Genomic DNA, 16,416 nt, shown 5'->3' with positions numbered 1-16,416 from the left:
TTCAAAGCAATGGTACGCTGATGCGTGCGCAAAGTGGATATGCGGTGACATCCAAAACCGAAACTAAAAGACTTGGGGCGCTAGTAACGTGACTTACGTTTGTTTTGACAGGTCGAGCGGCAATTGACAGAAAGGTACAAACGTGTTTTCTCGAAAGAAAACACCCAACTTTAGTAGCGTAATATTTTAAAAGTCTCTATTTTTTTCACGAGTAGAATGAATGAAATGGAAAAGTGAAACTACGGCATCTTCCTGCGTAAAAACGCGAGGGACGTTATCGGCGCGTTCGGTTCGCCGGCCCGGTGCATTTAGCTCACGTCGTCGGCTGGGCGGGACCCAAACTGAGCGAGGCGCTATCTGTGGGCGGGCGGGCCGGTCGTGACGTCACGAGACGAAAATGCACGGCGCGGCAGTGGGAGCAAAACGGGCCGCCAATTCGAAGCCGACCCGAGTCTCAAAATGGCCGTGAGGCGAATCGAAGCGAGAGCACTCGGGAAGGTTGCGTGCTGCTACGTCGAGACCGGACAGCGATGAAATCGTAGCTCTTGCCCCCGCTGCATTCTCCCGAGTGCGCGCTCGTTTCCTTGGCGAAGCATGAAAGAGAAGCCCAACTCCACTCGCACGTATGACGGGGACGGCTTTCGGCGACGGGCGGCCTGCCTCTGCGTACGCAAGGATGAGAGCGAGGTGAGTGGTCGGCCCGACGACTCCGCCGGTCCGCCTTTTGCATCTTCTCCCGACCCTTGCCGGCGCCGCGACGCAAACTCACGTGCTTTGCGCCGGCGGTTTGCGACCTTCGCTCGGCACCTGTCACGCTTGTTGGCCGGCACGAAATGCGCAGCAGCAGCAGCGGCAACCCGAATCGCCGCTCTGTTCAGGCGCCTCCAGAGGAGGCTCCCGTTTCGAGACAGCCGCTCCGAACGAAGGAGAACTCGGAGAAAAAAAAAAGAGCGAAGAAAATTGCAGTAAGATGGAGACGAGGTCGGGGATTCGCGCAAAGTTCGTCGGACATCTTCGAAATTCCGTTCGTCTAGCGTGGCGGCAGCAGTCTGTGCCGTTTTTTCTCGATTTCTTCTTTTTTTCTCTCCGTTTCTGAGCGATCGTGGTGACGACCTTGCCCCGGCGGTTCAATACTCAACCGAGCATGTCAACTCATTCGTATTTTGCTTCGCAGTGTGTTCGCGATGAAAGTGTATCCGCGATCCACTTTTCCCGCGGAACTTCGTTCTTTCGAATCGACCTGTGAAACGTACCGTCTCTCGTTTAAAGTTCCAATGGCTCCAACGTCAACAAAACAACTACGGTTAAAACGTGGTTCGCGGCAGCGGCGCGACAGCAGTCTCGCCGTGTTCTTTACAGAACAGATTTGCGTTCATGCGATGTTTGGCGTATGCGTTCCGAAAAGAAAAAAAAGATGAATATACAGAGATTGTGACGTCCTCGGTCACTCCTCCCCTTTTGATCGCTTCACGACTTTACAGCAGCCGCTCGGGGAGCAACCCGGCGAAACGATGCAGAAACAGAAACAAAAAAACCGGCGGCAAAGCAAAGCCGAGAACTGCGATCGCCCTTCCAGCCGTGCAGCATGCATGCTCCGGATCTCCCGCGTCGGCTTCTTTTCAACTCCCTTCCTCATCCGACTTTGATTAATCTGTCTTAGCACGTGCGCTTCTCGTGTTGTGCTTGCGAAAGAGGGGGTTAGCGAGCGTCTTGGCTCTGCGGTGCGTACTTTGATCCGGCGTTCTTTTTTTTCTTGAACACGCCAAGGAGCCGTGCGTTTCGCGTGATAAGTGTTGTTGTGTCTCCCCCCTCCTTTCCTCCCCCGTCATTTCGCTTTTATTTTGTCTGTGTATGTGTAAGTAGCCGCCTGTAGTGGCGGCTTCCGCGGTAGCTTCTCCGACGAACCACTCCGCCGGTCCGGTTTGATCTGGAAAGAACAGGCTGTACGATGACACACACACACACACACACCGGAAACTTAGCCGTCTTTTCCCACCAGAAACAGGCGTGCGCTTGCCTGCTAGGTTGTATCGCTTTCGTGTTTTTGTTTTGCTTTCTTGCAGCCTAAATGTTCGACTGCACCTGATAAGCAGCGGGCAACACGTGCTGATGTCTATTAGGGACGCGTGCTTAAACTGAACGTTAGACGCATTGAGACTTTATTTTGGGAATCGGCGCCCCTACTAGCTCGGGCTCACTTTTGAGGAGGATGTAGGAGAGGGAGGGCATAAGACTCAGAGGATGGTGTCAGGGACGGATGTCACGAAAGAAGGAAAGAAAAAAACTAGGAAAAGAAAAGAAAATAAAGCACGCGATCCGCTTAGACCCGTTTAGCGCGCGCTCTGCTCGCGACGTCGTCGGTTCTCTTGCATGTGGACACAAAGTTGGCACCGGCGAAAATTTCCCAGTCTAGAGTCGCCGCTGCGCTGCTAATCTCTCGTAATCTTATTTGCTCGGCTCGCCTGCGTCGGTTTGGCTTCCTCGTCGTCTTTCTCTTTTGACGCCTTGACTTCCAGGCACCGAGCTGACATGTGGATGGAGACTGCTTGTAATCGTCTCCTTTTTTTTTTTTCTGTTACTCTCTTAACGCGTGACATACGAGGCATATTCCGCAGACCCCGAAGCGACGGCTTCAATTACGTGACGTAACAAATGCTGTGGGTTCCAAAGCTCATTAGTAATACTAGTTACGAAACTCGGGAGTCTATATCCAGGCGGTACCCATTTTGGAGACGCTGGCAGGTCAACGCGCCATCTATAAACTTCGGAGTCAGTTCCAGCTGTGACCGCAGAACTTTTTGAGGAGTGGATTTTGAAACTTTAGTCGCCGGTAGATGGCGCGATGAATTGAGGGTTTACGTTATTTCGACCCATCGACGAGCCTAATTTTCGAACATCTGGGCCTGCGGGCAGTGTTGCAACTCGGAGTGACCTGAGGTCTGCACCGGGTGTGTCTGGTTAGCGTCTAGAGCGCGAGATCGTTGGTGTCAGAGCTGAGACTGTCCGTTACCCGGACCTTATCTCCTCTTACGCGGAGAACTATTTGTAAAGCTTGAAGGTGACACGCGGCTCTTTTAATAGCTCACGGCTGACCCAACCGCCGTCCATCTTCATGAGTCGCTGGCATGACAGAACGCGTTGGCGAAGCGTGGCGCAGGGCAGAATTGATGGCCGTGCGTGTGCTTTGTTTCTGGAGTTATTTTTCCGGCTCAGCGAAACGACGTCCGATAAGCCTCGAATAATTCGTGCGATGTGAGGCGTCTATTTGGAAGCGTCCAGCAACCGTTTGACGCACGGTGGTGCTGATTGAGGCAGATATATATCTTATCCACGCGCACACACACACAAAAGAAAATATGCTTTTGGCAGTGTCATGCTCAGCGTCTCTGTGATAACGCCACTTCTTTCTAAGTTGGAGTTGCTGACTGTTGAGTTTAGTGAGATAATGAGATCCGGAAATTGCGTGGGCGGTGTCTTGTCTAGAGGGGCGGCTGTGATGGAAGCCTAGTTCTATGGAATTTCTCTCTGTGACAGTTTATATGCTAGTATTACTAGCGCCGTAGTGGTAATGATTCTGGAACGCAGATAGAAATAATCAATGATGGTTTGGTTTGGTTTATTGGGGTTTAACGTCCCAAAGCGACTCAGGCTATGAGGGACGCCGTAGTGGAGGGCTCCGGAAATTTCGACCACCTGGGGTTTTCTTTAACGTGCACTGACATCACACAGTACACGGGCCTCTAGAATTTAGCCTTCATTGAAATTCGGTCGCCGCGGCCGGGATCGAACCCGCCTCTTTCGGGCCAGCAGCCGAGCGCTGTAACCACTGAGTCACCGCGGCGGGGATAATCAATGGCGTATAGTGGTGGGACCTCACGTGTGTCTTCAAACTGAACACATCATGTGCTAGAATTTGTATAGAAAGCAAATGTTTATGTGTACTAAACAGTTCGCTCCTGGGTGTACCCCCTTTGCTGAAAGAAACCGAGCAACAGGTTTTTGTTCCTCAAAGCTTCTGAGTCGTATAATGGAGCCGTTACGGCATCCCTAAAGACCGAAAGGCGTGAAAACGTCAGGACAAGGGTTCACCTTACTTTGCACAGATTCAGAGCTGAAGGGCTGCCGTAAGTGCTTCGCTACGCGGCTAATACCCGTGCCACACGGACAGATTTAATGCCATTAAGTGCTTACTGCCTTAAGTTTTAATGTCATTCGTGCGGTGCCACACGCATAAACTTGATGGCATTAGCCTTACTGCCATTCGCGACCTACTGAGTTCGCCACAACTCATTCGCCCGTGCAATGTGTACTCTCGTTCCCATTCCACACGCAGAAAAGCATGCAGCTTTGTCAGTTACAACTGCCTAGCCCACTATAAAATGGTTAATTCTTAACTTTCAGCCAGATGAGGCACCTAAACCGCATTTTCGATGCGAAGAGCGCCATTTTAACCAGCCTTATTGACTGGTACTCTCGACTTATGTGCTGACATGCGAGTTTATGGCTACTTTTTCGACTTGTAAAGCAGGAACAGCCGTATTTTCTGGAAAATCGTTTTTACATTACATTTGAACATCATTCCCGATATATTCTGCTCATTAGGAATGTTTATATTAAGATGAAACTTTTGACTACCTTGCAAGCGTTATCGTCATCGTCACTTTCGATAATGGCATTAAAAGTGGACGTGTAGCACCAACTCCGAAAATAATGGCATTAACAAACTTAAGGCCTTAAGCATTTACTGCCATTTCTTGTGTGCGTGTGGCACGGGTATAAGAAACAAACCACCTGTGCCCGGTTATTTCTGGCAAAGACGGTACTTTTCTATTTCGTTTTTTTTTTCTCGCCGTTTGTAGTGTTGTGTAGTAAGGCGCAGTATACCATCGTGCGGAACCAACTGGCCCCTGTTTTAGTTTTGCTGATTCTGGTTAGTTCTGGGCCTAGTCTTCTTTTATTTGTTTTTAAACGCGAATAGCGTTAAAGGCCCAATTTCCCAGAAAATCCAACGTCGGCGTTCTGAGCGAAAAATCACGACCGCGGCTCTGGCAGGTGGTCCCCGGAGAGCAATCTAGGAGGCAGATGGGCCACCTAGGTCACGGGATCGCGACCGCTGGCAGCACCTGCCATCGCCGGGCAGTGGCGCGTCGCCTAACCGCTGCACCACTGCGACAGGAGGGGTATGAGGACTCCCCAGGGGCCTATGAATGTAAAGTAGAGAATGCATCTGCATATGTGGGAATTGACCCATTACTCTATCGTCTGAGCACCTTAAAGGGGCCCAGAAACACAATCTTAGTTAACTGTTTTGCCTGTTGATTGCATACAGTGTGTTATAATGGTGCTAATAGCGTCGGTAATACCGCGTACATTCCGTTTTTTAATATTTTAATGTCCTCCCAAAAACAACTTCATGGCTCTGATGGTGTCGCCACACAGTGGCGGGTCTTTAGCAGCGGATATGACATAACCTGGCGCGAGCTTGATGACCGGACAAACAGTAAATATACTGCAAATTGTGTGAATAAATAGAGACACATTTTGTCACCTTTCTGCGTTTTATATTAGGTCGACAAAGACAATTTGTTTGTCTTAGATAAAAGCCCTGCAAGGCAAGTAAAATAAAAATACACCACCAGGGGCGCTCTGGCATGGAAACAACGCTGCCAGTCTGTTAGAGAGCAGGCAACCATGGAGTACAAACTTCCGCGACGTGCTCTGGCTGGCTGTTTTGATTGGTTGCGCCAGGTGCCGTCATTGGGAGAGCGAAATAGGAGTGGGTAGCCCCGCCAAAATCGAGTTGAGGGCAGCGTTTTGTTTGCTTGTATTTTGAAATTTCTTCACTGAATAGCTCCCGTTCCTGTGCGTCGATTCCTGTAATTCTTTTTAAGACAGCATCTGTGTGACATAAAGAACCCACCTGAAGTATAGCCGGTATTCCCCCAGGCAGTGTTTCGCAGCCCCTTTAAGGCGGAGCTTCTGTGTCCCCTCGAATTTTTTTCTTTGACCTGAGTCATTGATACAATGTTGATTGCTTTGACCTAAGTTTGGGGTATGGTCTTCGAGCCAAAGATGACTGTCATTGGTGTAGGCGCTTGAACAGACGACTGACGCAGATTCGGATGGGGAACTCATTCATAATTTTCTCGGTATTGCATATGCCGTGGTCGCGAGGAAAAGTGAATTTAACTCAGTTGAGACTTGGCGGTTTCTGTCAAAGGTAAACCGCGGGTAATGACATTTACGGGCAGTCGCGGAATTATCTGCGTTCCTCGGTCGAGCCTTTGCGTCAGTGCCCCTAAGCGTGCAAGCTCCGTCTGCGTGCCGTGCGCAGTGCTTTATTCTGACGACTTTGATACAGTGTGACAATGAGGTCTAGCGCATTAATTATTAGTTTTTTTTTTTTTCTTTTTATTGTCTTTGTTGCGTTCCGTCAAGCAGCCGGGTTTTGTCGACTGTTTGTAACAACTGCATCGCACCACAGCTCATATTTACTTTTGTGGCAGAAGCCATCCGTCTTGAAAGAAAAAAGAAGAAAACAAAATAAATGAAGCTCTTGTTAGTTGTAACCGGGGGCAACTGATGTTCGGATAACGTCTTTTAATCCGAAGGTAGCGCGTAGAACTCCGTACTGCAGCTGCCTCATCTCCTTGTGGCAAGAACAACAGCAACAACAACAACAACAGCAAAAGATATTCATTATTCAGCGAGCACATGTGGTACGTTTTCGATGTCGGACTGTTCTTGCGAAGCGTAGAATATAGTAGAATAGTGAATATAGTAGAATAGTGAATAGTAGATTATAGTAGAATAGGTTGGCGGGTGAGATTAAGAAGTTAGCGGGGATACGGTGGCTACAACTGGCAAAGGACAGGGTTAATTGGAGAGACAAGGGAGAGGTCTTTGCCCTGCAGTGGGAGTGGCCAGGCTGATGGTGGCGAATAGTGAACTGTAGTGTTTTTGTCAACCGATCCTTGGATCCGTTCTGTTTGCACGCATGAATATCCTGTAATGCGAAGGCATTATACAACTTAACGCAACGGCTTTTCCCCGTCAATGGACGGAGAATTTCCGACGCCAGTTTTCCGACGCCAATGTCGTCGCCTGATTCTCGTGACCCTGCTAGTGTGACAAAGCAAGGAGTGGTAGATGAAAGCGGATAATCCCTTCACTCTATGGTCTGGGATAGACGTACCCCTCTCTCCATTGTGACATCGCTTCAGACAACACACACGCTCACCATTGGCTGACCTCCATGTGGCATCAGTTTTCCCGGCATTCGTACCAAAATTGTGACTCAACTGTTTGTCGTACAGCGTTTCAGGCAGTGTCAAACGATTTGTGGCTTGCATGAGCTAGTCAATATGGAGGCCATCTTGCGACAGGGATTCGAACCGAGGACGTATGCCCCGTCAGTTGTATGCTTTCCCAGACTTCCTTATCAAAGCTATGCAGCAATCGTTCGTCGTGCAGCGTTCCGAGTGGTGTCGTACGCGCGTGTTACACCACCGGTATTGCGTGAGGCTTAATGTAAGGTGCAGATCTGCACCTCGAGACTCTCGAGAGTCTGTACGAAGTATGCATAGTCATGTCTCGTAGTCATAGTTATGAAAGTCATTCTGCAACGTGGCATGACTCAGAGCTTTAATGCTTTCGCATTCTCTCGCGTAAGCAGTCTTGTGGCTCTGCCGACTTTTTTCCGTTTCCGTGAAAGCCAGGTTTTTAAACACTGCTTCTTTTATTTTTTTTTGCTTGCTGCCCTCGTCATAAAAGACGGACGGTGAAGAACCCCAGATGGTCTAAATTAATCCGGTGCCCTCCTCTACGGCGTCCCTCGTAGCCCATGTGTCGCTTTAGGACGTTCAGCCCCGCAGTTTTTTTTTTTTTTTTTAACCGACTGGATGCCTGCCATGCGCCGTGTGGCGGTAACTGTCAGCTCTTCTGCTAACTGCACTTTCCAATGTCCACACTTTCTGAACTGTGTGTTGTCCGGAGGGCTATGACTTAGTAATTCAGCCTAAAAGTAAAGCTTACTCGAATGCGATTGAATCTTTCCGGTTTCCTGTATCTTGGCGGAGTCGTCCCGAGTGTTGGAAGCGTCCTCGATGCTGCTGTAGGAGGGGTATAGCTAGTAATGGTGGCAGTTCTGTATTCGTGGTATCATTATTAGCAGTGTGGTAGTAGCTGAGGTCATCGCATGCTTTTCAGTTCCTAAAGCTTATGGGCACATTAACGGGCACTCTCGAAGGGGGCAGATGGGGCGCCCCATTGAATCCTGCATTTCTCGGACTGCATTTCTCGCCGATAAAATGGCGTTCATACAGCATTGTTTTGCTATGTAATGTTTCCCGCTTGAGAAGTGGAGGGGGGGGGGGGGGTCGACTCCCCGCCCACCCACACCCCCCCCTTTAAATCCAGCTCTGCCGTGGTTCTGAAAGCACACTACGCTGCGATGGGCGTCTGCACGGAAGGTCCGGATTGGTTGCTACCAACCTCTTATCTTCTGAAAAGAAAGTCGAAAAACTTCGGGCTGGTTGGTCGCCACAGCGCTCGAATAGATTGTCGGCGCATTAAAAACAACGTGGACGCCGAGTAGCTCCTCATGGGTGTTTGTGGGTTTGGATTCCACCGCCATCCCATCCCCTTGCCATTGATATTGAAATACGGCTGTCGCGAACGCCGTGTGTTATCGAACCCGCGGAGTCGGCGACGATGGACAGCCGTAAAAGCGCCATAAAGCGCGCTGAGTCAGCGCAGAGTTAAGGCCCGTTCACACTTGCGAGTCGCAGAGGTCGCGCGACTGTTTTGGTCGAAAAGCGACAGTCGCAAACGGTCGCCCTGGTCGAAAAGCGACAGTCGCGGGCCAGTCGCTCGGTGCTCGATTTTTCAGCCTCGCGACTGCGAGTCGCAAACCTCTGAACCAATCAGCGAGCGAGCCAAGCTTCCGGCAACGACACCGCTCGCGGGCGCGCCGGGCGACGACCTGCGCTGCTCCCAGCGGGCTGCCGTAGTCGTCGCTAAGCCTAGCCGGTTTCATATCGATGTCGCAACTGAGGGCGCTTCGGATCCTGGCCAGCGCTAGTAATTAAGATGCTGCTTTCGTCACCACTTTATTGTGGACCTTGTATCATAATAATATCAAGACATGCTCGACTTCCGCGACGCCTTCAGCAGCGGAGCTAGCAGACAACAGTCGAGCCGCATGGAGCAGCAGCAGCAAAGCGGCTCTGGGAAGAAATTTGCTTTTGTCGCTGTTATCCCTTCTACCAGCAACTCGGTACTGGCCAGCGATCTTCAAAAATGATTCATTTTTTACATTCCTGTACCCAAGGGCTTGGTATGAACGCGAACAAGCAATATTTGCGCATTTTTGTGACGCCGCGGCGGCCGGCGTACTGCAGGCTGGTAGGCCGGCCCTACAGAGAAGCGCGCCTCTGTCATCGTGACGCTTGTACGACCTCGGTGCACATCAAAACCGTCACGACAACCTAATCTTCGCTCGGGTAGTTGTATTACATTGCGAATAGCAGTTTAGACTATCGAGCGCGAGTACAGGAGGCGCGGCCAAAACAGGCGAAACTCTCGAAAGCGCGCGAACAACGTCATTCCCGAGAGTTTTCGCTTCAAACGAGAATCTAACGAGAAGGCGACCCGCGCTGTCGCGCTTGCAAGTGTGAACAACGGTGTTGTCGAGCTGCTGCTTGGTCGCAAGCGACTGCGAGTCGCACGCCCTTTGCGACTCGCAAGTGTGAATGAGCCCTTACGGTACCTATATAGGCAGGAGAGGCGAGAGAGATAGAGAGCTACCTAAGAAAACTGCGTCGTCAAGCGCGGTAGGGGAGCGTTCGCCTCGGCGTATCGAGGTCGTCGCACCCTTCAAAACTAGGAGCCCTCCGTGCTGCCTAGTGCTTGCTCGCTTGTTGTCGTTCGCCGTCGCAATTGTCTTCTGTCCACGCGTTCGCCCACGCGAATCCTCACTTGCTTCCCTCTTTCACCCCCCCACCGTCTTTCTCTATTTTGCGTGGGGAGAAAGTGTGGTGGCTTGGTTTAAAAGCGCCCTGGTGTTGTTGGCGTTCAGCCGGTGGCGATCCTTGACTCCGTCCGCTCCCGGGAGCCGTGCCCTTCACCTTGGAGCGTTGCGAGGTCGCGCGATGTGGTGATGGGGAGCGGTTGCGCTGGTTGCTCTGCATTTCTCCCTCGCCCCTTTCTCCTCCCCCCCCCCCCCCTCTTTTTCATCGCGCGCCGTTGCTCTTCGCCTATTATATTGACGCAAGCGTCGTCGCGCTGTCACTGTGCACGTCCGGGCCCTTCGCTGGCGTATTTACGACCCCAGGACGGTGGAGCGTTGCCGCTTCTGTTGTTGTTGCTGCATTGTTCGATGATCGGAGGGCCGCTTGTCGCTATGGCGAAGGGGTGGCGCGTAGGGGGACGTCTGTCAGCGTGGGGTTATTTATTACGGGGTCAACGGCGGCGTGACGACGCGGTCTGCTCGTCGCAGCGTTACGAAGGCGGCGGCGAGCACGACAGCTGAGAGCGGAACGGCGAAGCCCTGTGTATTATATAGTTCGGGGAGCTGGCGAAAGAAGCTTCGATGTTGTACACAAAAGCTGTCAGAAGTTCACAGACCGCAGCTTTGATGAAGCAACTTCATTTCATCGCAGTCTTCACACGCAGCTAGGAATAGATACGTGCAGCCTAATTATCATTGTGCAAGTTAGTGTCAGTGCGCTGCGGATGGACTAAATTTTCCTGTTAAGTACTGTTCCTGAAACTTGTGACGGCAAGTGTATTTGCAGGCATAACGGGCGAGCCAGATCTCTTTGATGTTACCAGTTGCGCAACTTTTTATAGAGCGGCCTGATTGGGCCGAAATTGAGGGGTTTACGGATTGTCGCGCCCGCCCGTGGCCAATAACGTAAACTGCGCTCAAGTTATAATTTTCAGGATTGTTGATGAGTGCACACCCTGCTGGCGACAAAATCACTGAAACAGACACAGCAGCGAAAACTCATAAAATAACAGTCCGAGAAATTAAGACGTAAAACGAGCAAAAAAAAAAAATGAAGAAGCTGTATTCAGGGGATATTGGCGATAAATTGCTTATTGCCCGCTTCCAGATGGCGCCACCGTTTGAAGCGCCCTCAAAAAGTGGTCAGTGGGGGCGAGTCGGTTTTTGGAGTTTCCCAACTGGTAGCATATCTAAGAGCTGTGCGGTCGTGCAAGGAGTAGCGCACGCCTAGTAACCCAGTTTTGCAGACTTACTTCAGCGCCTAGGCGCAGAAAAAACATTCGTGTTGAATTGCGTCGCCGAAGCTATAGGTGAGCTGAATCGATTTCGATCGGCGCTTGTTGCGTACCTGGCTACGCAGCGTGCACAGGCTGAGCCCTAGGGAATAATAGAAGCGTCGAATGCGTTTCTCCACTTATGCGATTGTGTGCGACGAAATTGGAACGAAGAGCGAGCTGTCACCATGCACAGTGGGCGCATGTCACCGGTATATATCTATAGGTTACACCGTCCGTTTCATTTGGTTTCACCGCTACTGGAAACTAAGCTTTTGTAGGTTTGAAAAGCAAGAAAAAATAGCGGAAGATGAGGTACAGGTGTCGCCACCGCCGCCTATTTTCACAAGCAAGCTGCGCTGACGTAGAGGTAGTTTTTTGCGCTCGTATCTGTGAGGGTAGACTACACAACTACAGTCCAGCTCTTAAAAATGGATCCGGATAAAACGGTAAGACGGATATTACGGACATTATGACTGATTTTGTTTGGTTATATCACGCGTTTTAAATACATGCTTCGGTTTTAACGGACCCGGTTACAACAGACCATCGCTTGTAGTGGGCTAAATTTGTGGTAAAATTTGGTCTACAACATTCACAGTTACGCCGCCTTTTCTGTCGGTCTTGGCAGCCACAGTAATCAAGACCACGTACCAGTTTTGTGAATTCCGTCGTCGAAGCGCTTGAGGCCGCCACCTACCGTAGTATGGAGACGGAGTGTTTCCTCACCGTGTCACTCTCGGCTCTGGCGACCTGCGCATTAGCCGATCGTGGCTGGTGGATGATGATCTATCGAAGTGATCACTTGCCATCTCCCACAACCTAACAATAAACGCTCATTCCCAATCGTCATTCCTAGAAGGTTGTCAGGAGCAATTGCGGCTTGCACGTACCGCCGACTTCCAAGAAAACTGACGAAAACTGCAGGCCGTTTAGAATGAACTTAGGATGAAAAGCGAAAAAAAAAAACTAAAGAGAAGACTGCATTGCCATCTGCCGGTTGCGTGTCGCAGACCGAGCATTACTGAGGTTTTTCTACGCGATAAATTTACTTTCATGGAATGTTGTCGCAGGATGTTTGCTTTTCGTTAGACATCTCGCATGCACATCGAGACAATCGAGAGATCCTGGAACAGCAGGACAGCTCTTCTGCTTACTGCCTGCAGCTATAGAAATGCGGCGAAATGTTCCTCCGGGTTCGTTTAAACACTAATACCCGTGCCACACGGACAAATTTAATGCCATTAAGTACGTACTGCCTTAGTTTTAATGCCATTCGCGTGGTGGCATGCGCATGAATTTAGTGGCATTAACTTTACTGCCACTCTCGACCTACTCAGTTCCCCACAACTCATTCGCCCGAGCAATGCGTACTCTCGTGTCCATTCCACACGCAGAAAAGCATGCAACTCCTTAAAGGGAAGCTGAAACGGTTTTCTGAGAATTCGAGGTTATTCAAGAATTAGAACCTATCAAGCTTCTAGATAAAGCATGCAAAGTGTTTTTGAACTAGCATTTAAAATGGTGACATAATCTTCGATTTAAACCACGACGACGTTTAGGCTTCTCCTCACTACGATGGTGGAGTGCGAGGAAACTCGGCAGTGACGTCATTGTTGCCGAAATTTCAGATGTGCGCTGCTTACGCCTGCATGCTGCTGTGCGTCGTCAGATGGCGCCAAACAATGCATCGTGAGCTTCACCTTCGATGGCGTCGGTTTTCTTCCATGGAAACCGTTTCTTCGCTGGAAACTTAGTGCCGTCATACGTGACGTCATTATCGGGGCCTCTGCCCATCGCTGTGCACTTCAGAGAAGCCTGAACGCCGACGACGACTTTATTCGGCGATCACGCCACCATTTCAAATCCTAGAGCAAAACGATTTCGCAGGCTTTACCTGTACATTTTCAATATTCGGCAACCTTAAAGGGGCACCGCGATGATTTTCTCAGTACCAGTTGATATCATTAAATAGATTCGTCATGCTTTCCAGAGACCAGAGCAAAAAGAATTATTGAAATCGGAGCATGCAAACGAAAGTTATTCCACTCTGAAAATTCGAAATGAAAAGCTCAGACGAAAACTCACTTCACTCGCCCATTTCACTCACCAAGTACCGAGATTGGGCGCTACGAATCAGAACCGCGCCTAGCGCACACGCAGCGGAAGCGTGCATGCAGTTGTTGCTTTGTTGGGGCTGTATACAGCCGCGCATTTTGACGGCGTCTTCCCCCCGTGTACGCGACGCCGTAGTCAGGGCAGGGGTGACTAACCACAAAGGAAGCTCCCCGAAGTTTCTTTTTTAGTTGGACTGGAAGGCTGTGGGCAGTAGCCCCCCTCCCCCCCAAACTCGACTCCCGTCTCCTGTCCGGCCTTTCTCTTCCCAATTCTGGGCAAGGTTTGTCGACTGGCTTTTTTTTTCGCTGCCGTCTTGGTATGGTCACGGCCGGTCTCGACGCGCGCGCTTTCTGTTTCGAGCCAACGTTTTTTGAACAGCGCTGGCCGCCTCCAAGGTTTGAAGCGGAATGGAAAGTGTTGCCCCTAGCTGTATTCTTGTTAGTTTTCGTTCGCTTTCCCTGCTTCTTTCCAGTTTTTGTGGCATGCGAAAAAACCTTCAGTGCTCAGAGACATATTTTGGATTCTGTCGTGTCCGGTCGCTGTGTTGACACACAAAAGCAATAAGGGGACACAACAGATTCATTTCGCAAGTATAAAGGAACAATATGCAAACTGGACACCCAACCAATGAGAAAGGCAGCGCCCTATCTGGATGCCACCTCATTTCCGCTGCCGCAAATGGCCGCCGCGTTGCGACACCATCGGCTCGAACCAAGCATTTCTAGCGAAGATTAAAATATCAAATATTATGATTTCGGTGATCTCATTGCGCGTTCGGGACTCACAATGTCCCTTACTCTGCATACAAAGAATAAAGACCCCATGCTTTGTCTACGTCGCAGGGCACCTTTAAACTCATCCAATTCTAAAACCGTTTCAGTTGCCCTTTAAGTATAAAGACTTCCTATCCAGTAGGAAATGGTTTGGCCGTAACTTTCGGTCATCTGAGACATCTGTACTGCATTTTTGACGCGAAAGGCGCAGTTTTTACTGGCACTCCTGACAGTGTATACTTTCGGCTTGAGTGCTCACACGCGATATTTATGGCGACCTTTGCGACTTGTCAAGCAAGAACCAGCGTCGTTTTCCGCAAAATAATTTTTACATTACCTTTTAACAACATTATCGAGATATTGTTCTCATTATGGCTGTTTATATTCAGGTAAAATTTCTGACTGCCTTCCAGTCGTTATCGCCATCGTGACTTTCGTCTGGACGTGTAATGGCATAAACAGACTTTAGGCAGTTACTGCCATTTCTCGTGCGCCTGTGGCACGGGTATAAGATATTTCTTTTCGAGTAAAGAAACGAAGTTTCGTGAAATTGCGTCGCAAATTCCGCCTTCATTTAAGAACCCCAGGTGGTCGAAATTTCCGGAGCCACTTCAGTGCGGCGTCCCTCATAGCGTGAGTCGCTTTGGGACGTTAAACCCTGTTGTGGCGCACAGGTAGCGTGGCCAGTTGTTGCATCACCATGGGGGCTCGTCCGGGATGAGGAAACGGTCTGAACTTCGACGATTGGGGATTTCGAAAACAAGCAGATTTAATGGCAAGAAACTAAGACACGTATTTACATAAATTTACAACAGAAGAGCAAGGAATCAAAAGTTAAGAGTTCATAGCGTCGAGCGTCTGGATGAGCCTATTACCCAAGGCTCAGAGCCACTGGATGAACCTATTACCCAAGGTCCAGAGCCACACTGGATGAACCTATTACCCAAAGTTCAGAGCGTTCGTGCTCACTTTGGGCGCAGGTTAAATAGCCCAAGGCTCCGCCCTTTCACCAGGCGGCAATTCATCGTGACACAAAAGATCGGCACCACACGTCACAGCCAACGAGACACCTGTTGAGAGCCCACACGTGGGAACTGGCGAGGAGGAAGCGTAGTCCGCATCCCTGTAGCACTGTGTTGGCAGCTCGCGTCCATCGAACACAGGTGTGGCATGATGACGTCACAGCCGCAGCTGCGCAGGCTTCCTCTGATTCGTTCCGGGTTTTTTTTAAGACGAGGGACACCCGTTTTTCCCCGGTCGTCGGTCCTTCTAGAAGGTCGTTGGCACCGAGCCGTGGGGTCATCTTGGGGGTCAAACAAACCGTCGAAATTGCCGCTACTGTTGAATCCACCACCGTTTCATCGCGGGTCTCAAGATGGGTCGTAACAACCCCCATAAACAAAACCAATTATTTATCTCTAGGGTCATTTATTCCTGTGCCTTAACTTTCAGTTCTTTTGCATAAAGCGTACTTCGGATACAATGGACTTGTTTTTTCTGGATTATGTGAATCCAGCTTCGACTGTATTCATTTCTGCCGGCGATCAGGGAGTCCAGTTAGCTCTGACGTCACGGGATTCAGTCAGGTGGCGTGAAAAAAAAGTAAATGCTGTACGTATTTAAATCCGATTTTCTCAGCAACAAACATCAGTGTAGCCACGTAGAGGCGTGCACTCTGTTTTTAGCTTCTACGAAGGACAAACAATTTTTTGAGGTTGTCCTCAGTGCCCTTTAATGTCTTCTTTGAGTTAGCTGAATCTTCGTCCCCTCCGCCCCTTTGGTTCCGTCTCGAGATGCGGTTTTCGACTGGCAGCGCATGATCTTAGCCTCTTACACCTTGTTTAAAACTCTCTCTCTACTTTCTGCGTGTTTTGCGACGCAGTTTCACTAAGGACCACTCTGTGGTAACGTACGTCTGTTAAATGTCACATGCTCGGCCAGATCGCTCTTTCCTGATTGGTTCCCGCTAAACAAACGTCAGGCTGCACAAATGGTTTGACGCGTTTCGCCAGAGGCGTCGGCAACGTGTTCAAAAAGTGAGAAAACAGTTGCAACGGGTCATTTGCTTGAATCGATCGGCCGGGCCGTCGCCTTTGGCAGAGTCGGACTTCTTTACAGCTTCGCGACCAGCGGACGGAAGGAAAGGATGTCCTTTCACTCTCGAGGGGGCGTGTCTCGGTGTTATCGAGAGAGAGAGAGAGAGAGAGAGGGGGGGGGGGGGGTGCCGGTGCAGATGTAATGA

The 16,416-nt window shown here is 50.1% G+C and overlaps 1 protein-coding gene across 2 annotated transcripts in view; it reads left to right on the top strand.

Annotated features, from left to right (window-relative positions):
- The first annotated feature begins 406 nt into the window (after positions 1-406).
- Positions 407-16,416, top strand: part of Aps (diphosphoinositol polyphosphate phosphohydrolase 1 Aps) — a 71,796-nt gene continuing 55,786 nt past the window's right edge. Inside the window, exon 1 of one of the 2 annotated variants that reach the window (XM_089552089.1) lies at positions 407-687. In XM_089552089.1, coding sequence (XP_089408215.1) covers positions 595-687 — 93 coding nt within the window. In that variant the 5' untranslated portion in view covers positions 407-594. The remainder of the gene's footprint in view (positions 688-16,416) is intronic. The other variant, XM_089552090.1, reaches the window with a different exon arrangement.

Source organism: Amblyomma mixtum, chromosome 7 (genome assembly GCF_055824585.1).
Source record: "Amblyomma mixtum isolate Tamu chromosome 7, ASM5582458v1, whole genome shotgun sequence".
NCBI lineage: Eukaryota > Metazoa > Arthropoda > Arachnida > Ixodida > Ixodidae > Amblyomma > Amblyomma mixtum.
Note: the sequence above shows the minus strand (reverse complement) of the source record. Positions and strands in the feature narration are given on the sequence as shown.